The following is a 25,577-nucleotide window of genomic DNA, read 5'->3' as shown; positions in this document are numbered from 1 at the left end:
AAACAGTAATAAATAAACAAATACATAATATAAAAATAACAACAAATGTAATAAGCAATATTTTAATTTATGCATACAATACAATTTTACCTAATACCTATAGTTTTGCATATTTGTAATTGATTATTTGTTTAAAGTATTCTGAGTGGATGAAATGTTTAATCTGTCAGTAGAGAGGGCGGAGATTAGATGGGAAACATCAACTGTCATTAATCTGGACTTCTGGAGGGATTGACTGTCTGATGTCTCCCACAGCGGCTGGTTTGCAGATAACACCCACACCAACTGACGCCACTGCTCCAAACTTGCACCAACACAACAGGAACAAATGGAGCTGGACTTTTTTTGTGCGAGAAATTGAATACATGCTGAAACTTGTGTAAGAGGAAATTAAAGAGAGAGAAATCACTCTGCGCAGTGAAAAAGAATCTGTATATTTGTGATCTTTGTGACCGAGTCGCTTTGTTGTTAATGATCTGGGCCGACATTATAAATATTGTCCGCTTGCTCCCAGGTAGAGGCACCCAGAGGCCCTGAAAAGATCTTGAGAGGCAGCCAACTGAAATCTTGAACATATATCACTGCAATTTCCTGTCTTTCAAAGCACTAATATCATCTGTCGGGGTTTCTTGCACTGGCTATATCTCCTCCAAGCTTGTAGATCCGTAGCTTACTCAAACAGCAAGAACTATGGGACAGCGTTGTGGGAAACTCCATCGCAAACCAGGATTAGTTCCATTCTGCAGTCCAAATAGCTCAAGCAGAAAAAGTTTCTGTATTTTAATTGGAGATAATTAAGTATTATCTTCATATTATATGTTATAACCAAACATATGGCGCTCTCCCATACCGCAAAGACAGTGAAGCGTAATTAAAGTTTCCTGGTAACTGCACTCATTAATCTTTACATAAAGTGTAATAAGATGCAACGTCTAGTCCACTCGGCTCAGATGGAGCCTTCAGGCACCGTCCTCTTACTGTGTCCAGTTATGTAATTCAGCATCTCGCTGCAATTGCAGAGAGGAAGAGTACTCATGCCGCAGGAAACATGACTCAACAGAATGCTGTCAGGATACCGCAGGCAGAGGAGAGAGAGAGAGAGAGAGAGCGGGAATCAACAGAGAGAAAGAAAAGATCTTGCTCTACCTATGTCACGGTCTTGTACTGGTCATTACTCAGATTTGGGAGTATAGATACACTATGGGACTTTGTTGTATATCAGAGAATACATGCTGTAACTTGTGTAAAAGAGAAGTTAAAGACAGATTTGTGATCTTCATGACAGAGTAGCTTTGAGTTTAGAGCTCCACTATGCTAATTCTTACAATCATGAGCTAGTCACCCTAAAGGATATTTTTATCAGCGGTTCCTCTTTTAAAGTTCAGGACAGGCGAACTTTAATTTATTTAATTATTCAGACAATAAAATATAGACGTTATTAAAGCTCGAAGTTATGTCGACACATCTTACCCCAGTTATGCTCAGTTATTTAAAGTCCCCTGTGGTGAAAATCAAGTTTTTCATTTTGTTTATATGTCTATGTGGTGTTTTTCATTTTGTTAAGACAAACCATGTGCAAATTCATAAGTCGACAGCATTGCTGAGTATTTTGTCCTTAAAACTGCAGTAAAAAAAGTAAAAAAAAACGCCGGAGTTTCTTACGTCACAAACGGCCTTGAAACCAATCACGTCACGAGGGGGACGGGCTTTATCGTCTTAAAAGGAGCCAGGTTATCCCAGTATATTTTCTGTTAATATGAAAAGTTGGGTCATTTAGCAATATAGGGGTTGAATTATGTATATGATGTATATTACGATGTTCGCTCTAAGTTTGATAACACAGTCAAGCAAAAGGCTTATTAATTACCGTTATATGTCCGGCGTTGTAAAGAGCTATACCATTAGCGTTTACTACATAAAACTGGATCTCTGAGCTGGTGTGAGTGAGTGGAGGCGGGGCTAATTAGCATATTTATAGATCCATTTATACTAAATTAAGTAAGAGAGTAGTTACATTCTAACTATTTTAAGGAATGAATAAAAAAAATTCACAGGAAAAAAAAAACATTTATATGTCATTTTGGTGATCAAATATGAGTTTTAAGGGATATTGACTACAGGGGGACTTTAAGTATAAAAGTGGTCTCAGATGTTTCTCCTAAAATAACCTTAGAGAAATAAAAATAGAAACAAATCAAGGTGAATAAAGTGTATCATAGACCAAGTGTGTATGTGCATATTTAAATTTTAAAGCTTTTACAGTTAAGTCTATTTTTAATGAATGTATTAATGTGGAACAATTATAGATAAAAACAGAAGAAAATATTGTGTCTATTAAAAAGAATGTACCGGTAATGTAAATGCTATTAAAAAACAATTGTATTGAATTGGAAGACAAAATAAAGTACAAACTTTAGACTTTTGGGATATATTCTTAAATCTCATGTAGAAAAACAGTCAAGATATTAAAAAGGCAAATAGGCCTGACATTTTATAGATAATAAAATGAAACCTCCTGGAAAAAAGTGTGTTTTTTAAACATGCTTAATCCAGAACTTCCCTTGCTAAATACAAAATGAGGCGTAACATTTGTTAATTTGTTACATTGAATTTGTTATGAATTTGCGTGACTATTTAGTATCTGGTTGGAGTGTTGTTAACTTCTATAAAATTGGAGAGAAGTGCACGCGACTATGCGTTCTAAGTGTGTGAGAGCGGCTCTTAATCGGGCTTGGTCCTGACAGTGGAGTCGACCATGAATAGCCGATCCACATGTCCACATCTTACTCTCTCCTTCTCTCTCTCCTTCTCTCTCTCCTTCTCTCTCTCTCTCTCTCTCTGGACTGTGGAAATATTCCTGGAGGGAATGCCTGCATAGCTGGGTACATAAAACGGGCCAGAAATAATCCTTCAAATAACTACTGTTTATGTGTGTGTGTTTTCAGAGGAGATGCTCTAAAGAACACTTAATGCCTTAAGCATATAAACAATACCAACAAACAGGTCAAAGACTTCTGAGTTTAATAAAGTATACTTGCCATATGTAAAGTGGTGTGTTTTAACAAAGCTAATGCACATGTGCTTTTCGCAGATGGGTGTGAGTCACCCTGCGGATAGGCCTCTGGTGCTTCGGTGGAAAAACTCACTTATAAAGTATATTTGTCAATTTAGAAGTATAAATTATGCAGAAGCGTCCTCGTTCTGTGGTTCAGGACTAAACAAGTGTTTTTTTATTTATTTAATAGAGGACCAGACTCCTGAGAGTTCAGACGGGTTGCGGTTCTGGGGGGCTAAGACGCATGCTTCACAAATAACCAGAGCAAACATGGAATAACAAAACACTGCCAAAGGCATTACGAGATACATTAGATTATTATGCTGCGTTAACAGCATTAGATTTTTCTTTGAATTTTAAGTGTATAATCTTTATTTTGTTAAAAAATGTTCACCTCTCCTTGCTTAATGTGCACAGACGACTTAACGTAAGCCAAGACGTCCTGAGAAGTGTGGCTGTGGCGCTTTCAACATGTCCAGTTCTTCAATTTCAGGCTCAACCAATGGCGTGAGTTTGGGGCAGGACTAGCTGTTGGGAAAGCATCTTTATTTCTGTAATTCCAATTGGTGCCGCACATCCGTGTGAAACAGATTATCAAAAAAGAAAAAATGTTGGGCAGGGACTTGGTTATATCCATTTCTTTTTGATTGGATGAAGGCAGATCTGAATGCGAGCTTGTAGTCAATTGCAAGAAAGGGGCGGGATTTAAGTGTACTATAGGATTGGAGAAGTCCGGTATACATCAGCAGAGAGAAGTCTGTTGTTTCATCGGAAGATTGAGTTATGAACTTGATAAAAAATTACAAGGTCAAAACAGTTAAAAAAAATAAAACATGCATGGACTATTCGTTCACAATAAAATCAACGCCTGCCCACTTTTCCAGTGGCCTTGGTTCCAGAAATATTGTTCCATTCATTTCTCCCATAAGGATTTCAAAAAAGTATTTTTTATAAACCGTTATAAGCAATGAACCAAGGAAATTATCTACGAGTTGAATCATAACATTAAAAACGTTGAATTGAAACAAAAAAGCATTTGAAAATCGGACAAAAATACAAGACTGTACTTAATGGCTTTAGTGATAGAAATAACCGAATGAAGCATTGCGAACAGCATAATCAAATAAAAAATTATGGAGAAATATAAAACTTGTTTAAAAAAACGTTGATTATATATATACAAATCATATACTATAGATATAAATCATATAATATTGAAGTATTTTGAGAGCGTAGAGAGACCGACTTGATTACGTAATTTGTGGCGCTCCACGTAAGTGGACGGGGTTATCGAGGTTATTCAAATCTATATTAATATTCAAATCTATATCTATAATCTATTCAAAGTATATTATTAAGCGAACTTGTATTCAGGTCTGGCTTCATTTTTGTATGTATGACCTGCTTTTTACAATCCAGCCAATCTGCCTTGACAATCCAATTATTTTCCTGTTGAATAACATGGAAATGCATCACATTATACAATTAAAATCTGTTACAAATGTGGTTCTATGTTGACAGCTGGGGGTTAGCATAATATGGAACATTATCAAAGTTAGCATGTGATGTTAAACCCAGAAGAGTCAATTGACTTGAATTAGCAAAATAGTTGTGCTACCAAACGATCATTAAATCTGACTGTATTTCTTCAGCTTTTATTGTTCACCACCAGTATACTCACACTGTGTGGCAGCATTTTTTCAAGTTCTCCTGACCCTTCATTAATTCCTCCTTTCCTCCATTTCTCTCTCACTCTCTCGTTCTCAGAAACGCCTTCATAATCAAGGAACAATAGTCAATAGTGTCTGTAACCAAGCCAAGAAAGACTAATTCTCCCTCAGACCCCTTACGCTGACAGAAATAACACAACACTCCGATCTCTGGAGAATAATACAGATTCAAAATAAACTCCTTACAACCTAGCGGAGAAGATAACTTGAGAATGCTTAAAATGATTGTTTTGTTGAAGATGTGCACGTCATGCTTGTTGTATCACATTTACAGCACGCTTGATCACAACACACACACACACAATGCAAACACATCCATGCATTGCTCGCGTGGCACTGGGACTCTCTGTTCTCATGCTGTCTCACTGACATTCACAGTCAGCTGTCCTCAAAAGGAAAGGATCCATGTCTCCTTCCGTCTTTTTAAAATCAGTTCTTCAAACACTTTGGTTAAACAAACCAGGTGAAGGTTCTGGGATACACGGTAAGCTACAGTATAACATTTTGAAAAGAGACACACTAATCAAAACTAACAGAACCATTCACAGCACATACTCGAGTCTTCCATCCTAAGGCTAAAATCCATTATTTTAGCATTGACAAGTTCAGTCATCTCTTTTGTCCCTGTTCATCAAACTACTAGCTCAGTGTCAGTGTGATCAGGCAGGAATAGTGTGTCATATTTCATTGTTACACTTGCCTATGCTATAAAAATTTATTGACATTCCAAATAATGTGAGTAAAAAAAACATCTAAAGCCAGTTGCCAAAGAGAGCTAAAATAATATCTGCCACAACTGACTGAGAATGATTATATCAATAGACTTCAGGAAGTTTTCCTTTTGAATAAAAACAAAGAGCGCACATATTTTAGGTACAATAAGACGCATGAATCAGCGAAAGCTTTTAAATAGAAACTGGTTAGTGTTTGTATTGTGATTATGAATGTCACATCAAAATAGCTGTACGTTTAAGTGCATTTATGAACTGGAATGCCTGCTTGGGTCTTTATAAACCACGTTGAATGAGCTAAACTGGTTCTATTGACCGTATTAACGACATGTCGACATCACAAACTTATCACACCCAACAGACGAAACACACAGCGTAAGTCAAAAGCTTTCTCCCGTACACACACACAAAGACACATAAGAATACCCTAAAGGGGAAGGTTAGGTAGTATTGGTCACTCAGGCAGCCATAACTAGCACAATAAAGGTTGTATGTCACTGGCGAGGCCTTTAATGCGATCCTACAGTGGAAAGAGTACAAGAACACACACACACACACACACACACACAATGGAATGTGAGTGCCATTCACTTGTTCATGTGCTTCTTACAGCCTTTATTGGCCCACAGAGTTGATAGTAAAGAGAGGATTAGTAGTATATATAATCTTATTCCTCTGAAAGTACATCAAAAGCTGGTTTAGTACAGAAATTACTGCAATAGCAAAATCATAACATCTCTAAAATTGTTGCGCAAAATGTGAGAGGTGAAAATGATATTGTGTGTCATACATTGAATGTTCATATCTAAGAATGGCCTGTATGAAAGCAAAATCAAAGATCTCTTTATATCAGTTGTTTCTCCTTTCTTAAATGGAGAGCAAATGAAGGGTTTGCTAAAGTCTCATTTATCATCTAAAATTAATACAATTATTTAAATAAATAAATAAAATATTTTGTATTGCTCTATACTCATGTCATCACTTGTCTCATTGTGTCTACTTTTATTTGTCTACGTTAGGAGCAGTATTGTAAATTATAACTTAAAAATATTTCCGTTCATTAAAATAAAGGTGAAATAAAATAATATATATTATAAATATTAGATGAAAAACTTAAACTTAAAAAAAGTTAGATGAAAATGACAAATGGTCCCTTGGAAAGTAAATAAAATAAAATAAGTTGAAGTTTTAAAATAAAAATAAATGAAATCTAAATAGAAAGCTAATTTATAATATTAATAAATACTATAATAACAAATTACATACTATAAATAATAATCATATCTGAGAACTCTGCTAATTGTTTTGAACTTTAAAAAGATCAACCGTATGAGGAATATAATTTCCATTAATTAAAAATGAAAACAGACAAACATATACAGCACATCAACCGCTGTATTTTAGTAATGTCTACTAAAGCAAAATGATAATGAGTGTCACAGTCCTGCCCTGATTGCACTGTTGTGTTGTCATTATTACATTATTTACAGCTGTCAGCTTGGATGATTACTATGACTGTACCTGTAATATCATGTCACTGTGTCATTTAAGTCAATAAATGCTACCAAAACCAAATGGTTTTATTCTTGAATAGCCGTTATTAAGCCTTCATTAAGATGTATCACACATCTTCTGTCTACAGACACTTCCTATCATTGCTAAGAGACAGGAAGCCACTGTGGCATTATTTGAACACACTCGAATTTACAATTCAATTTGAAGCCATCCATTTAAAATCTCACTAACAGAACTGAATGTTTCCACCTTTGTGACTCGGATCAGTAAGTACAGGCAGCAAAGCAGGTGATATTGAGGAAAGAGCCGACAAACACGTCAAAGGTTCGTCTAGCATTCTTGTGTTTACACACACACACTCATCTACGTGCACATCCATTGAGACAGCTCATTTCACACACGCGCTGTTGTTTTATATAAGCGCTGAAAAGCTGGCGGGGTGTTTGTGATAATGTCCGTTCACTCATGTGTGTGTTTGTGCATGAGTGTGTCAGATATGCTGAAAGGGAGAGGCCAGACTCTGCAGTAAATTATCCATCACAGTCAACCACAGCTTGATAAAATACACACAAAACATATGGAGAGTTGAACGAAAGTGATGGTGGCACGACACAAGAAGAGAGAAGGAGGGAGAAGGGGGAGAAGGGGGGAGCTCCCCGACGCCGTACTCACGTGAGTTCTCGCAGCTGACAGAGATAGAGGGATGGAAAAGGGAAAGAGAAAGATACGGACAGGTCTCAGCGAAGCATCCGAGCACAGACCCGTCCAGTCTTTCAGCCCCTCATCCCAAAAGGAGAAGAAACAGCGAGATTAAAGGAGCAAATCTAGAAAGCAGGAAAGAGCAGACAGGAGAGAAGAAGCAGCAGCTGCAGCAGCAGGGTGTGTGTGTGTGTGTGTGTGAGCAAGCGAGGCTGTATAATGTGTGTGAGAAAGAAAAGAGAAGAGAGAGACTGATGAGGAGGGAGGGGAAAGGCGGATAGTGGAAGGGAATTGGCTGAAACGAAGGGAGGTGGGGATGTGGTCAGCCAATGCTCGGAGTGAAGGTGCAAGGCAACGGGAAAATGGCAGATGGAGAACACATCCTTTAGATACAGAGTAATCTCTCTTGCTCTCTCTAAGGGTTGCCACAATACCATAAACACTGCAAAAAGAATTCAAATGCAAATAAAGTACAAATATCTAAACATCCTCAACATGAACATATTTGTGAATAATTCATTGGTGCATTGTATTCCCAAGAAGTGTTTGCAACTTTGTATTCTTAATCTTTCATTAAGAATACTGAATTCCCCCCACAATCACTAATTATTCTGATATGTCGAAAATAGTTTAATATATTTTGTGGAATTTATAAATCTTTTTATTTTTGTAGCAATATAAATGTATTTACTTTCACTTTTGATCAATTGAATGCATCCTTGCTGAATAAAATGAATCCATTTCATAAAAAGAAAAATATATATTTTAAACCCCACACTTTTAAACTGGTGTTGTTTTTGTAAATCTTAATTCATAATAAATAATGTATTATAATGAATAAAAATAATAAATAATTAAATTTTCAAAACAAAATTGTATGAAGCATTAGATTTACTCATACAAACTGCCAATGGAGTAATACAAATAAAAGTCAAAAAATAAATTTTTACATTTTTATGATGTTTAGATATTTTTACTGGAAAATTAAGTAAAAATACTGATTAACAAAATAATTGTTGCAATGTACAGCACCACATGTCAATACAACAGACAAACATAGACACACACTATGAGAGAAAGTCCTCAAGAGTTCAAAGGTGAATATCCAAGAAAATGAATGACTCTCCTGTGTGATGAAATTGCATGATGACATCTTCTCTGCTTGCACAAGTGCCAGTTTCCCAGAGTGCTGTAAGGGGGAGGGTGTATTTGTTTTCACAATCAGGAGAAATTAGGGGAAACGAAGAGATAGCAGGAACAACACGATAGGAGAAAAATCGAGGGGACAAGATAATGACTCAGTAACTATCAAGATAATGATAGTAACTGCATGTGAGCTAATGAAGATAAATGACTACAGAGGCAAAGATAGAACGAGAGAGACATGCCACCACTGTAGATATTCTAAACATAAAATAAGACCCAGCGCAATTATAGTCTTAGAAATTCCAGCTTGGGCTGCAGGGGTCACTTAAGTCACATCAGTCTTCTAAGACAAGCTTAAAATATCCTTTCTGTCAACTGAAGGACAAGGACTCATAGTGACTATATAATCTTGGATTACCAAGTTACAACCCTTCCAACTAATATCACCAACATCTAGAGTGACAAATTGAGTTCAATTCATCACTAAGTACCAACCGAAGGGTTAGAAGGGGTGGAGACAAATGGCTGGGGGGCGTGGCTTAGCTGATCAAAGCATCAACCGCGTGCACGCTGAGGGGGGGGTGGGCGGGGCCTGATCTCATTCCTTGATTTGATTGCATGAGAGAGCGATGTTACCATGGAGACTGCATCCAGTGCAGCAGAACCCAGATGGCAGACCGCCTCGTTCACCCTCCTCCTCCTCATCTCTCTCTCTCTCTCTTCCTAAACTCATAGAGGAAGAGCACAGACCTGCAGGACCCAGAGAGTGTAAATTGCATGTGACTGTAACACAAAGCCAGCACTCAGCACAGTGTGTGTGACAGTGTGTGTTTGTGTGCTTTATTAGTGGTAGGAAGGCAGACCTCTTCAGGAAGCCTGAGGGTGGTGATGCCATAACATGTGATGCTGCAGATTCCCGTGTAGTGGTTTTGTAAATAGACTCTCCAAAGAGCACAAAAAAAAACATAAAAAACAAACAAAAAAAAACACTCCGGACAACACAGCACTTGCATAATGATATGTACTGTAGATATGCACAGATTTTTTTCTACTATTGAGTGGGGCATTGCTTTGCATCATAGGTGCTTTTGGCCCTGACATTACCTTTTTCTGTACATACATACTTTTATATACATACAATTTTGTCACTAATAAAGTTTTTTCAATAGTTAGCATAGCATACTCTGAAATATAAGACCAATGAAAATAAAGAAAAATCATGCTAATCATCACCTATGAAATATATATATATATATATATTACAACCCGATCTCACCAAATGCGTCTATATAGCACGCAGTGTGTTTATCGTGTAATATACGCGAAAATGAGTTTTTACGTGCATAGTATACGCATGGATAGCACATGGTTGGGTTTAGGGTGGGGTAGGGTGCGTGTGTATTATACGCTTGGGTAGGATTAGTGGTGTGGGGTGCGTGTGTATATCACGAAATTAAGTGCGTATCATATGCACGCGCAAAACTGCGTATCATATCCACGTAAAAACTCATTTTCGCGTATAAATTGCACGATAAACACACTGCGTGCTATAGAGACGCATTTGGGTGAGAACAGGCTATATATATATAGGACTGTGTATGTTTATATATTTTTTCGTACTTATCCGAAATACTCAAAAATAATTAATATTTTCAGTTTTTTGCATTCTTGCATACTCAGATATATATTTGATAGGTGATGATTAGCTTGATTTTTCTTTATTTTCATCTGCCTTATATTTCACAGTATACTACTAACTATTAAAAAAAACGTTATTAGTAACAAAATTGTTGCAGCAAAACCAAGGGACTACACAAGGGTTGTAATTTGTGTAAAAATGTATATTCATAATTTTCACAGAATAAATATTACAACTGTTTGTAATTATTTCAATATATCAGTTTAAAATGATATTATATTTTTATGATGGAGTTTAGTTTAAGATTGCAAGTTAATCTAAAATGAGGTCCAGTAGGCTACGTAAAACAATACAATCTATAAATAAACATAATTTGAAAGTAGAGTAAATAAAAGATGAAGACATGATAAAACGTTTTCAATACAGGTTTATAACAAAAAACTAACAAACAAACAAAAAAAACACTTGAAATCAATCCCTGGGACATGATTAACAACCATTAATGTCACAAACAAATATTTATATATTTCTAATATTTGTGCACCAAAAACATATTCTTTCCAGGTTAAACCTTTTCCCTCTTTCCCTTTTCTTCATGTCAACATCTCATCTAAAGTAGTGGCTCTCAAGCAGGGGACGTCAAACTTCCCGGGGGGACCCAATCAGTCATATATATTACTTAATATATATAAAGCTTAGATAACCAACTGCTTTGCATGTCTGATGTCTGAGATTTTGAAGACAACATTAAAACACAGCAAATGATATGCATCAGCATTTATCAGGATGTAATTAAATATCTTAGCCTATGCAAACAGGGAATAGCAGAGCTTAATTACTTAATAAGTGCCTGGTATGAGAGAACTTTAATATGCATAGAGTTAAAAAGGTTTAACTCTCAGCTGCCACTGTCTGCACTAATGAATGCATGAACCACAGGGATTAAAACCATTTTAAAGCTCAGTCTTTCTTAATCAACTAAGGAACAAAGTTCACCTATAATGGTCCTGCTATACTTTACTTACTCAGCTGCATGTGCATGTAGAGGATAAATCTGGTGTAATGAAGCAAGTAATTGCAAAGCACGCGTTTCTCAATATCTCTACTTCATTCTGATGCTTAAAGGTGCTGTATGTCACTTTTTCACTCAACTAAAGCATAAAAAATACCATAATATGTTTGCATATATTGAGGAAACATGCTAAGTTCACATACTCGATTCTCTGAAAAACACTTCTACAGCCAGTTATTTTACTTTGAAATGTGCGTTTCCAGGCTGGAATGTTTGTTATTGTTTTGGTCTGTGATACTGCACAGTGCCAATTTGCCGATTTTCATTGTCCATTGCGCTCGTTCCTGTTGCGTGTGCTCAAACTGGCAACCTGCGTGAGCACTGTCCAGTCTGAGGAGCAGGTGGCGGGAGAAACAACGATCTCGAATATTTTAAATAGGATTGCAGTACCTATTTTGACCACTAGTTGTCATTCTTACAGACTGCACCTTTAACATTGAATGGTATTGTAAGTCTCTGTTTTTAGTAATGTGTGAGGTCAAATACAGGTGATATTCAGTCTTACTCATGAGTCAAGATTGACGTAATACCAGTGAATGGCTTCACGGAAATGACTCTGTGAATGCCCAGCATTGTCCTGCTATCAGTTGCAACCTTACTCAGCTTCCTCCCATGTCTATTGGAACATTTATGCTGAGCCCCAACAGAAGAGTTATTGAGAAAAGCAAATTGTGACGATCACAATGACAGATTTTAATACCAAAGTGCAACATTTTATGCACTTGAGGATTCATTTCCCAACACAAACCATCATAATGGACTTAGGAACACTTACCTCAACATGCTGTTGCTTTCAGTGATCAAGCTGAATTAGAGTGAGGCATCTTTCTATGTGTGATCTGTAAAGGACAAAACATAATATGACAAGAATAAATAGTTAATAAATCACTAGGTTTTGAAAGTGAGTACAAGTCTACTAGCAGTTTCCGTTAACACAAAATAACGCATGCAAGAAGCAAGTCAGGGAAAGGAGTTAAGTTCAGAAAATGTTTAAATTGCCAACCTCAGAGATCAAGCTGTTTATTATTTAACATTTTATGTTAGTTAAAAAAAAGTTCTCACAAAAAAAAACCCTCACCGAATTTCTAAAGTAATGCTAGTTTAATGTTACCGTGATATAGACATAATAAATTATCGCTATTTCCCACGCACAGAACAGTCACATCGTTTATTAAAATATAGCGACATCTCCTGGCCACTTTTGATACCACAATGAATAACTAGGTGTGGGAAAAGCCCAACTGAGCAACATTTAATTACAAACGTAAACACAAATGATGTAGGCTAGCCTAATGGTTTCCGTCACAATATCCATATATTTAAGCTATTTTAAATGTATTTGAATAATTTTACTCACCATTGGCTGGTCCTTACAAGTAATGACTTCAGGTTTTACTATCATCTCGGGGCTGACACACAAATTGAGTAGAATCTTAATTTGCTAATATAACAAATAATCTCAAATAATATATTTTAAATGTGGCTGAAATGTTTCCAGTTGTAGTAGACATGCACGAGGCACTTCTTTCCATTTCTAATATCAAATGTTTGTTAAATAAATAATGTAGGCTACTTACTTTAGGTGACAAGCATAGCCTATCCCAGGTTGGCAGTATTTTAGTCTGCAGATGTGTGTTTTGTCAAAGAGAGAATTCTTAGTCCCCAACAAAGTGATCCTGTCCTTTCCTTCAAAGCTCGAATTTCTTTCTCGCTTTTTTCTTTTTTTCTGATCCCCCCTCCCTCTCCCTCTCTCTCTCTCTCACACACACACGCACACAAATCATCACTCATGTAACATGTTCCACATGTAAGATAGCTACTTTATGAGTATTATTGTATGACAAAAACAGATAGCATAGAAAGCATTTAATTGAGTGGTCTAAATGGTGGGAGACTATTGTTGAACAAAACAAAAAAGGATTAATTACTTTGTATAGCCTGTTTAGCCTATATGCTACATCAAGATAATTTTGTAGAAGTTCTAGATTGTTTCATGGACAAAATCAGCCTTTGTTGTGAGAGAGCTGAGGACTATGAAAGAAGACTCTGTGCTCTGCAGTTTTTTTTCGCAGGGAGTATTATTTCACTGAGACACCAGCCAAGTGAGATCACACTGTAAACATACACCATTAGACAACATGGCGAATTCTCCTTATTTCCATGTATATATATTGTTGAACAAGAGCAGATAAGGAGAGAGAATGTATTAAATTCAGACAGCTGAAATAATGTAGAAGAGAAGCACATACACACAAAAAATACAAATACATGACTGAATAGTGACATCAACACCATTCTATCCAGGGCTGCCATATAGTCCTTCATGCTCAGTGGAAACTTCTTTTTTGCTTTCTCCATCATTAATAATAGAGCAGTCCAGATACATTTTGCAGTCATTTTGAACTGTCTAGCTATTCTTTTAGCCTTTAAACAAACCTCTTTTTGTGAAGTATTTTGCCCGAAAACAACATTTGTGTTACATTAGGCTACATTACAGTTTTTCTCAATTGCTTAAACACATTTCTTGAAACTATGCTTCGTATTGTCAAAACAGTAAACACAAATCCATAACGTCTCACCCAATTCCCCAAACATCCTATTTTCAGGTCAAAATGAAGCTCTACACTCAAAACCATTCACTCTTGCTGAAAAAACAAACTTTGTCCTCAGACTGCACACACAAGCCATCAAAATCACACACACTACAACATAGTCCTACACACTGGTATAATAAATTCAAAACAACAATTCCAAAACTGGTAAGTTATGTTGCTTGTGGTTCCCCCCCTAACAAATCTTTTCACACGATGAACACAAAAGACACAACCAATGGATACATTGGCATATTTTTATTAATTCATGTACTCTTGTAAAAGTACTTTTTTTTTTTTTTTTACTCTCTCTATTTTTTTATTTTTTATATTTACTTACGTAAGATATGTGTGTGACCATCATATGACAGTAATAGAGCACACACAAACCTTATTCAAATATGGAATTGTATTGGAATGGTAAAGAGTGTTGGTCGTGACAGGAGGGCCTCCACTAAAGGATAAAATATGATGAACAAGTCTAAGAATGTTCCACGTATGGTTGAAAAACCATCATTGGCCTAGAAAGATAACATTCTGGGAGTCAAGTCTATAAAGGAGGAAGGATGCTCTCCCTTCACTGTCACACTCTGTAGCCACTCTGTGTGACTGTACGACTGCTGCCGTTTTCTTGCTAGAAAATAAACATCATCAAAGACAATTGGAAATGTTTGCCTCTTATTCAGTGATATAATTTTGTTTGCCACCACACCTCCCTGAAGGTTCTGATGATGGAGGCGACGGTGAAGTGTCTCAAATTCGGCCTAGCCTCCCCACAGTCATACCATGGACAAGGACATGGTCAACTAAAGTGGCTTGAATTTCATCCGAGACTACTTGTCTTCTTGCCCTTACCTTTCCTCCTCCTCCTATCCCTCCTTGACTTTTTTCTTCATGTCTTTCTGGATCTATTGTTCCAAAAACTCAATAAACTGATTTGGGCCCTTTTATCTATCTATTGAAGGATCTGATTGATGTGTGTTAAATTTTGACTCATAGTGTTTTCACCTGGGCAATTGTGTGCTAACTGAGCTGAAGCTGTGCTGACTTGAGTGAACAATACTGAATACTAGTGCTTTCTAAATGACCACATGGTATAGGCAATGAGAAATGAAGGTATTTGTGTTTATAGTTTAGTGAAATGGGTGTGCTTTTTGATAAATGGCATTATGGTTTTGAAATTTTTGTTCAAAAGCCTGGTTATAGTGTTTAAGCAATCGAGAAAAACTGTAACACAGTGCGGTTTTCAACCTTTTTGACTAGAAGGCCCCATAGACACAGCAGCACCATCTCTTTGATTTTAAACGGGAATGACAGGGAGGCTGTGAGGGATAGGCATACTCTTTAGTGGGGTGCTGTGTTCAGTTATTTAATGTGTTTTTGAACTGTTCTGCTGACAAAACACTGCAAAAAAAAAATACCCTTCCCAAAAATTTCAGTAGACAAAAACAAAAAACAATCCTCCAGAAAACATGAGCTGTGGAAAATGTACAGTGGATGCCACTGACATTTTTTTAAGTCTATCCTTGACACTCACAGCCTCGCTCTCATACATGTCATGGCGCTGTTCTGAATAAATAAATAATTACAAATTTACAATTTTCTTTTTTTAATTAAATAATCTTGTTCACTGAGGCCCTCTGTTCGAGAGCCACTGCTTTAATAAACACTATTGCAATATGCCTCATCATTGTATCAAGAATGCTTTGATACTTTAAATCTGGCTTTATAGTGTCCAACTTTTTGGCATCACTTTTGTATTACTAGTAGAAGGTGGAAGGCACACGCAACAACGGCTTTAAAAGGTGGAATCCACACTTTATTACATAAAAATAAGACAGACTTTAAAAGACAAATAACAAAAATAAAATGCATTTCAGTACCTGAAATTCAGTTTTGTAAACTGATACAATCAGCTTGTTAGAAATAACAATGCTGAAGACTTCAACTAAAAACTAATAAAATATTGCAACTAATAAAACTCAAAAATGTTGCAAGACAAGTCCCCGATTGTCTACATTCATCAAATATTTTATGGCAGAGTAAAATCCTTAAAAGTATAAAACTCTGTAGGCCATGCCATGGCTTCTTAACCAACAGTTCCTGCCCTGTTTCTTTCCCCGAAACGTCGAAAGAAAGATACAAGTCCTGAGCTTTCGGGTCTCTTATCTGGAGGAAGCTCCTGTCCATTGCGTCTCTGAAAGATCTGTCCCAGTCTGAAGTTAGATGCCGGCTCTTTTTCATCAGGAAGTGATGCAGACCTTATAAACACCCCGTGTGCTGGAGTTCTCTTTGAAGGACAGTCTGGTAATGAAGATGTGCCCACACCGGATTTATAAGAGAAAGAGGGCTTGTCGCGTACAGGTGTGTCAGGCAACGCCCACACCCCATCATCAAGGATGTCCACCCTGGAGACAGAGAAGGAGTGTCTGCGGTGGGGCGTGTTACAGGGAGATATACGAGGGCTGAGGATGGTCCACGGAGAGCCTAGCCCTCCCAGTCCGTTCTGCAAGGCCAGATCCACTTCTTTTATATTCCTCTGCCGAGGGGTAGAGGTGCACACGCCGTGCCCTCGGGAACGATCTGGTGTAATGGTTCCATTCAGGCCGACGCAATCTTGAAAGTGGAAGATCTTCCCGGAGAGCTCAGGCATTTTGTCTGCCTCCTCTATTTTCTCGTTGTTCTCATCTCTTCCTCCTCCTTTATCCATGTCTCCGGTCTCCTCAACTTCCCCTTTATCCATGTCCCCAGTCTCCTCCACTTCTCCTTTATCCATGTCCCCAATCTCCTCCACTTCTCCTTTATCCATGTCCCCAATCTCCTCCACTTCTCCTTTATCCATGTCCCCAGTCTCCTCCACTTCTTTATCCATGTCCCCAGTCTCCTCCACTTCTTTATCCATGTCCCCAGTCTCCTCCACTTCTCCTTTATCCATCACTCCGTCTTCAGTCGCCACAAACTCTTGTTTGGTCAAGGTGTTGCTACACCCACCTTTCTTATGGTCGTTGCTTTCAGGAATCAGATCATCAACAATGCACTGTCCTCTTTTGGATGCGGCGCGTGCCCGCTGAACATCATTAACGGCGCAGGATGGAACCTCCTCCTTCTGGCAGATGCATTCTGGTTCTTGCACTCTCGAGATCTCAAATTTCTGCTCGTTGGTTTCCACAGGGCTGTCCAGATCCCCTCCGCCCTGACGTTCCTCAACCTGAGGGCGGTTGTTCTTGATGGGGCTGTCTGTGACTGGTTTGGTCCCACCGGGCCTTCTGCGAGAAGGACGTTGGCTGAGAAAGCTGGTCAGGACAGATTCTAAAGCAGAGGCTTCATCTCTCACATCCGCTCTCACATCCCCTCTGACATCCCCTCTCACATCCCGATTGGAACATGTGATGGTGGATCGGCGCTTAGCCGTTCTGGACAGCATTTCTCGTTCTCTCTGCCGTTGCTTGCGAGTTTCGGCTGCCTCTCGCTCACGGTTTTCCTGCAGCACAGGACAGAAGAGGCTGTGGGTTTTTGTTCAACATTGGGAACTGATGGACAACTTTTTTTTTATTTATTTGTGCTACTTTTAAATGCCTTATTGTAAACTGATTTTTATTGTTTTACCCTTGTCCCAATCCCAGGCTTTAAAACTTATAAATTACATTTAAAACTAATATAAACATTTGTGATAAACGTATTTCAACATTATGTGTTAATAATAATAAAAAACCGAGAAGAAGCTGTGATCAAAGCATGGTCCTCCACTATAGAGGCTTGGCATAAAATAACTGGTGCATTTTTTTTTAAATATTTGGTTTGACAGATTTAGATATCTATAATTAGGATTTTTTTTATTTATAAAAAAATAAGATACAATTGTGATGCCACTTCAATCATACTGAGAAAAAAAAAAATTATTAGGGGGGAAAAAAGTTCATCCTAGGTTAACAAATAATACCTTAAAGGTGCATTAAGCAACTTTTCATGTTAAAAAATACCTGTTTTCTAACCCATACATGCTTAAACAATTGCCTGATGGGCTGAATGAGCCCTGCTCTGATCACTGAGATTGTCTCTATAATCCTGTAAAGTAAAATAAATAAGAGGGATTCGGGCCGGAATTTTAGACTGGGCGTGACGTCATGCGTGTTCACGGCACGCTCACATAGCTATGTCTGGCAGGTTTGTGTATTCGCCGGCATTCTCCGAAGAAGATGGATTGAAAGAGACCTGCTTGTAGTTCATTTCAAACACCAACGCAAACTCCACGTAAGATAAAAAAAGAAAACTTTTGTCTAGTGCGTGCACATCTCTGGCTGCAGTTTCGCTTGCCGCCAGAGGTGGCATAGTTCTGCAAAAACTCAGAATATTGCGCTATGCACCTTTAAGTTTTCATATCTGATACCAGGACAAACAATATAAGTATTTGAAGTGTTTTTGAGTGTAACAACATGTGGCACCACCCTGCTAATAAGGTTCTGTGCATTATAAGACATGAAATGGTACCTGTGTAGCTCTCTCAAACCTCTCACAGAAGGAATGAAAGATAGAGCAACATTCCTCCAGTTTAAATGCGGCTGGGTCTTCACAGAAGTACTCTGCCACTGAGGTACTGATGTTGTCGAGTTCCTGAAGGGAGGCCTCCACGTCCGCAAGCCGAATGTCTGCCATCTGTACAAGAGCAGACAATATCCCAGAATACTGATACACCATGCTGTTTTGCCTATTATGGTAATTATAAAAGTCACCTGACATTACACTGCAATTTCAATAGAAGAAACTTTCTTGAAGGTTACATGGAAAACCAAAATATCTTACACAAAGAAATGCTTCCATCTGATGTAGTACATCAGTCTGTTTACTAGCTTCCATCTTTGCTTCCCTCATTTTCTCCAACTCCCTATGATAGTCCATCTCCACCTCCTGCTTTTGGATCCTAGATTGAATTTATGAACAAAGTGGCATTTTACGTCTAAATGCATCTAGTATACATTACAGAACATGTATTCTACCTACCTTGCAGCAATGCCAATGTGTTTAAGCTGTTCAGGGAAATGCAGCAAAGCTTCATCAGTCTGTTGGGCTTGCTGATTAACAGAAAATTATAAACTCTTAAATATATTTTTTAACATATTCAAGGAATCAACATCCAATTACGGTCGTAAAAACGTGTGATCACTTAATTTACCATGGACACATAGTGCATAAGGTTCATGCCAGGTTTATTTGCTTTGGTGTCCACCAGTTTGAGCAACGATGCCATCCTGAAGCCAATGGCACTACCAGCATAGCCACCCTGAACAAGAGCAAAAGTTATTCATCTGCTCCCATCTGTTCACACTCAGGAATAGTGTATTTATAACAAACAAAGTTGCGTTTCCCAAAAGCATCATAAGTCTAAGTTGATCGTAGAACCATTACCACCAATGGTCACGCTTTTGAGAAACGCAGCCCGGAACAGACCATGTGACACTCACGGCATTCATGTAGTTGCCAGCCTTCAGCACCAGTCTGATGATTGAATGCAAGTCATCACATGCCAGCAACTCTAATAGGTAGACAAAAGTTTGGGGTCAGTATTAATTTTTATTAATTTTTTTGAAAGAAATCAACACTTATTTAGCAAAACCGATGAAAAATAACAGTAAAGACATTAATAATTTGATGTAATCTAAATGCTGTTCTACGAAGAAAGAAAAATAATTGTTTCTTGAGCACTAAATCAGCATTAGAATGCTGAACTTTGTACAGACTGTAAAATGTTCTTGCTTCCACTGAAGCACAATATACTCTCTGGACCATTTTCAAATCGTGCTAGAGAACTTGATCATGAGGTTTTACACAAACAAACCAATTTTCACTTTAATTCATATGCTGATAACAATTTCTAGTGAAAAAAATTAAGCATTTTCACTGGTGGTCTTTTTTGAAGTACCGTTAGCAGCGGTTGTCATGACAGCAATGGAGTGCTTGATCTCCTCTATAAAGGGAAAAAACTCCTCTCTGAGGAGCAGGCTGTTTAATCTCACTTTATACCTGAAAACAAATAAAAGTCACAATTATAATCAGCTTTTTAGGTAAAGCCCATTTAAATTAGCGGTTGAGGTATAAATATGTTCCCACAGAATTTCCCCCAAAAACAGCACAGAAATTGGCCTTTCACATGCTTTGAACCATGACAGAAAAACTCACCCTGGTACTTGAACCAGCATCACCATGAAACGGTCAGCATCATTTAACTGAGATAAATCTCCATTGAATGACATCAGCTTCTTTGTCTGGAACGTGTCAATACATAAGCAATGTTAAAGGGACAGTTTACCTCAAAATCAAAGTTCTGTCATTATTCACTCACCGTCAAGTTGTTCAAAACCTGTATGCGTTTCTTTCTTCTTTTGAAGAATGTTGGTATCAAACAGTTGAATTCCATGGTATTAAAGAAAATACTATTTAAGTCAACTGGGACCAGAAACTGTTTGGTTACCAACATTCTTCAAAATAACTTATTTTGTGTTCAACAGAAGAAAGAAATTCATACAGGTTTAGAACAACTTGAGTACATGATGCCAGAACTTTTATTTTTGGGTGAACTAATCCTTTAAAAACAGAACTATAGTATAGCATAATGCAGTCATATAGAGAAAGCCAGTTTACCTCCATGTCATCAGGCAACAGCTTGTTGAGTTCCTTCAGTTTCCCAGAAGCAAAGCACAGTTTACCGTGCCTGACAGCATCTACAATGTCCTTCGGTGGCCTGAGAAACACACCGAACCACAGATGAGAGGTTTTTAAATGGCTACCTAAGAGTTATTTTGTGAGGTCTCAGCAATTAACCACTCACACATATTACTTATAATGGATGTAATTCAGAGTAATGTTCTTCTAGACGCTAGGTTTAGATTGCCTTGCCATCCATGCATTCATAGTACAAGATTCGCTCAAGAGATGCAAAAACGTTATTAGGAATTAAGGAAAACAGACAATAATTAAATTGTATACCTTACCTTTTAAACTGTTTTAGCAAAATCCCAATACTCATACTTTTCTTAGAGTTGAGAATTGATACCTAAAAAAATAAAATAATAATACATATATACATGGTGTCAATTTCTCATAATCTGGCCCTGAAGCATATATTATATTCAGTGACAGCAACTAAAAATAAAACCTAGGAAGCATGATGCTGGACATGCACCATTCATTGTATAAGAGAAGATGGAAGTGGAATCAAACAGACATGCGCCTACATTGTTGTGAAAAGTTCAACATTTCTCAACATAACTTCCTAACAAACAGTACATGTTCCTGAAATAGAAGTGTAACAATAGTGCAATAGGGCAGACGAGTACTCAACTCAGAACACTATAACGAGAGATTCATTTCAATTTCAGAATCAGAAATGTGATTGTGTTTATTCATGTTTAATACCTCCGGTCGAATACCCATGAGCCCGGCATGTGATATAAATGTCTTAATGGAGGACATTTGAAGCGTGTCATCTAGACTTTTTTATTTTTTATTTGGTCTGTTCTCATAGTTAATACTTCAATGTTAAGTACTGTATGTTGTATGAGCTACTGAAATGACCTCGGGGACAAGTTGGTTAAACTAGAATGCACTGGAAAACAAACAAGCACAGCTAATAATCTTGTTGTGCTTGTGCTTCCACCTAAATGAGTCTTAGAAGACCGTACGGTATATCCAATACTGAAACTTTATCAGAGCATAAGTGCTGGAGTCACTTTTGAAAGGCGAGAGACACAAATGAGGCCACTAGGAGTACTACATGTCATGTTTAATTCACCCACTTGCTACTAAACTTTGAATCTTGATACACAAGAGATGACATCTGAGCTGTCGGTCAACCCTGCAGTGCTGTCCCAGCCAAAGGGCCTTACTGGAAAGTACTGTAGGTATACGACTAGCTATTAATAACAAATCCTCAGCTTTACAACAAAGTTCAGCTTAACAACTGTCCCGGTAGCGGCTTGCTATACAAGCTTGCTAACCGTTTTGAATGCCACCTTTTAGCGAGCTCCTCCCCCTAGTGGGCGGCCTCATGTTTCAAAATGTTTCAAATTGTACAAATTTGCTAGCCTGGGAAAACCCAGATCACTTCCGGCAAATTTAGATTTGCTCTTCAAGTGGGTCTGGCAAAGAGCCCATTGAAACCCATTTCCAATCCGTCGAAATCGCGGCACCAATCAGAAACGTTGGGGCGGGCTTTACATGATGACGACAGAGCAGCGACGGGTACGCAGATTTTGTACATTACAGAGATGGATGCCGCCGTGGAACATCACTCGTTCGAATCAGCTATCGCGTCTGTTTCAAGCGATTTAAAATTGTCATTTACAAAAACGGCAAAAGTCGTCAGAAGCCATTGCTACATCTTCCTGAAAAACAAACAGAGAATTGCTGAGAGTCTCAGATGTTTCTCCGTCGCTCTGATTGGTTTTAGATCTATCCAATTGCGCCCAGAGCCATTTGAGCGACGTCCGTTGGTGACGCCCCTGTGGAAATGAATTGTCTATGGAGCTTTGCCAGACCCTAACTCAGTTACAACTGAGAGTGGTCTGGGTTTTCCCAGGCTACAAATTTGCTGCACTATTTTATAAATCATATTTTTTCTAATACTAGCAAAATATATAATCGGAAAGGACTGAGCATCAAGGTTTCCATATTTGGCCACTGTTTTGAGACAAAATTTAGAACACAACTTGCTTATGAATCCAAATTGTTAAGTAATATTTTTTTTTTGTATAAAAGAAAAAATGTTTAGTGCAGCATATTTGCTTAACAGTAAACTTAAACTTCTATAACGTTTTTTTTTTACTCTAATTTTTTTGAAGTGCTAAAGTTACACTTTGGCATTTAAAGGTAGGGTAGGCAATTTTCGGAGAGACTAGCAATAGCAAAAGTCCTCAGTTGTAAGTCGCTTTGGATAAAAGCGTCTGCTAAATGACTAAATGCAATAGCGAGTGAGCTTTGAAAGCATAAGATCCCACCATCCCTTCAGAGCATCTTCGAAATCGAATTCGGACCGTATGCAATGATTGGACGAACATTTTATGGTCATTCGCCTTCCACAGACAATATATAGCCTATACATATAAATACATTTTGACCACTTAACTTAGTGATTGCTATCAGGATGTAAAGAGACTTTCAACCCACATAACAAAAAATTCTGAGTCTTCTTTAAAAAGAGATTTTAAAGCATTCATGAATAACAACCATTTAAGTTCAGCTAGTGCACTTTCACATACTGTATGCTCAAAAAGGAGGTGACCGTTAACAGGTTAAATCCACTTTTAAGAAATGGCACTTACATTCTCTGATTCTGTAGTGATTTGCGAAAGGCCCCACACACTTTTTCTGACCGTCCCACCCTTACGGACCAAACCATGGTGCTCATTGTGGCTGAAAAGTTCCTCCATGCGCTTAGTGTCCAGTTCAAAGTTCTCAAGGTTGCGTTGGGCTGTCCACACGTTGCGCTTGCCTAACACGCTGTGCCTGGGGATGGCGTCCCAGTTGAAGTTGCGCATTTTTGAGCGCTGTTGGACAGTCCGGGTGAAGGGGTCCCCCAAATGTGAAGGAGGTGGGGGCGGTGGAGGAGGAAGTGGTGGTGGTGGAGGGGGAGGAGGGGGAGGTGGAGGGCCCAGAGAAAGGGGCAGGGTGGTATGTCTGAAGGGTGAGGTCGCATTTTGAAAGCACCTGGACAGATCAGGAGAAAGAGGAGATAGAGGTGTCATGGTTACAACTGGAGCTCCATCCATTGGAGGACAGGGAGTGGACGTCCAATGGCCACAAATCGAGTTCACTGGCTGGAGGGATCTGAGAGAAATATAAAAAAATATATAAATAAATAAAAATACAAAACAATGAGAGGCAAATGATGTGCTAAACTAGTCCAGAATATCTACAGAAGCAAGAAATTAACTTCTGAAAATTAACTTCCAAGATTTCTACGGTCAATAACATAAGTAAAACCACAATTTAGGACAAGATGGTGGACCATTAGCTTGTTTGTTGGATACAGTGGATGCAACCATATGTCCCGAATTAAAAATAGCAAACATATGAATTTTCAATGATAACACTTCGGAAGAGCAAGTTGCTTATTTGAAAAAGCCATGTGAGCAAACCACAAAGTCAGATAATACTTTACAAGACCAATTTGCCCAGGAACTTTAACAGGGAGTTAAACAAACAATTTGATTAACGTTATCAGGCATAAGGTCAATTTGCATATCACACATACTTTGGTCTCTACTTTTAAACTCTACTGGCTGCTTAATCTACTTTTCAGATGTATGAGAAACGCTTTTGAGTGCATCATATAGCCTGCACATTGGGTTATTATGACAATTTACACATACAAACAATATGTTTATATATATCCACATCTTTATTAAAAGCTTTTTTTTATATATAATTACACTAGCAAAAAAAAAAACTTTATACGTGACTTCTTTAACGCACAACAATTCCACTGTTTACAAAAAAGACCGAGCAATCAAATAGCCTACGTTTATAGAGATCACTACAGTGTTCGAGTTCTGCCGTTTGAGAACATGCAACTCTGCAATGGTCCAAAATTATAGTGAAAATATACTGACATTAATACATCTGAAATGTGTAATTCCCAAAAAAACGGAATACTTTAAAGTCAGTCCAACATCACAGATGATCAGAAAACCAGGAGAAAAGCAACATTTAGAGTAAGTGACAGAAAATTAGAGATTACCAGTTGAAAGCTGATGAAAGCTTAATGAACCGACGTCGATTGCTGGAGAAAGTCATCAGACACTCCCCAGGTCAAACGCCATCAACTACTAGCACGAGCACTTTAATGGATGAGAGTAGCCACGCCCCTCACGCACGAGTATCCTCCCCTCACCTGAGCAACACTCACCTTTGCTTCTTAAAAAGACTTTTTCAGAAATAAAGATGAAAATTGTACACAGTTAAAGAAGAAAGGAAACTACACACACTGGTTGATAATTTTCATTATTGTTATTATAACAACCCAGCACGCTGGGTCTGAACGAGTCTGAAATGTAATGGTCGTATAACTAAGACGCTTAAAGGTAAGTCATTTTGATTCCAGTCAGTCTAAAATCTGTTACTACATAACCAATAAACATTAAGTTATTCCTCTTCAGAAACAGATGTAACGTTAGTTTTTATTTTTTAGCTCGTTGGTTATCTATTCAGTCGATGTTTTAGTTGTGTAAAGGTTAACAATCGATTTTTATTTATCATCCATTGATTGAAAGTTTTAATTACGTTACTGGAGCCCTGGCCCTAAAACATCTGAAGTATTCAACATTACCCTCTAGTGGTCAGCATTAATTTAGCATGGCATGACCCCTATTCTTCTTTTGGATGTTTGTTCAATTTAGGAGTAAAAC

At 37.8% G+C, this 25,577-nt stretch overlaps 2 protein-coding genes across 4 annotated transcripts in view; both read right to left on the bottom strand.

The window, feature by feature from the left end:
- Window positions 1-13,310, bottom strand: part of trim3b (tripartite motif containing 3b) — a 28,596-nt gene extending 15,286 nt beyond the window's left edge. Inside the window, exons 1-3 of one of the 2 annotated variants that reach the window (XM_079599513.1) lie at window positions 13,165-13,310; window positions 12,945-12,996; window positions 12,363-12,426 (exon numbers count right to left, since the gene is read on the bottom strand). The gene's annotated coding sequence lies outside the window, so the exon portion shown is untranslated. Of the gene's footprint in view, window positions 1-7,703; window positions 7,929-12,362; window positions 12,427-12,944; window positions 12,997-13,164 lie in introns of those variants that run through there. The other variant, XM_079599514.1, reaches the window with a different exon arrangement.
- Window positions 13,311-15,926: 2,616 nt separating this feature from the next.
- fhdc3 (FH2 domain containing 3) lies at window positions 15,927-25,065 on the bottom strand. 2 transcript variants are annotated; one of them, XM_079598682.1, is made up of 12 exons: window positions 24,911-25,065; window positions 23,493-23,997; window positions 21,165-21,226; window positions 20,815-20,914; window positions 20,353-20,438; window positions 20,096-20,196; window positions 19,638-19,708; window positions 19,349-19,456; window positions 19,177-19,247; window positions 18,979-19,096; window positions 18,667-18,831; window positions 15,927-17,659 (listed from the first exon to the last, which is right to left on the bottom strand). In XM_079598682.1, exons 2-12 carry the CDS (start codon window positions 23,937-23,939, stop codon window positions 16,268-16,270), a joined length of 2,721 nt encoding a protein of 906 aa, XP_079454808.1. In that variant the 5' UTR covers window positions 23,940-23,997; window positions 24,911-25,065; the 3' UTR covers window positions 15,927-16,267. The 2 variants fall into 2 exon arrangements, with proteins under 2 accessions (XP_079454808.1, XP_079454809.1); XM_079598683.1 differs by having other exon boundaries at window positions 15,979-17,659; window positions 19,177-19,202; window positions 24,911-24,999.
- Between the last annotated feature and the right edge of the window lie 512 nt (window positions 25,066-25,577).

The sequence above is a fragment of the Phoxinus phoxinus genome, assembly GCF_949152265.1.
Source record: "Phoxinus phoxinus genome assembly, chromosome: 23".
NCBI lineage: Eukaryota > Metazoa > Chordata > Actinopteri > Cypriniformes > Leuciscidae > Phoxinus > Phoxinus phoxinus.
The sequence above is the reverse complement of the archived record's forward strand: the minus strand, read 5'-3'. Positions and strand labels throughout refer to the sequence as shown.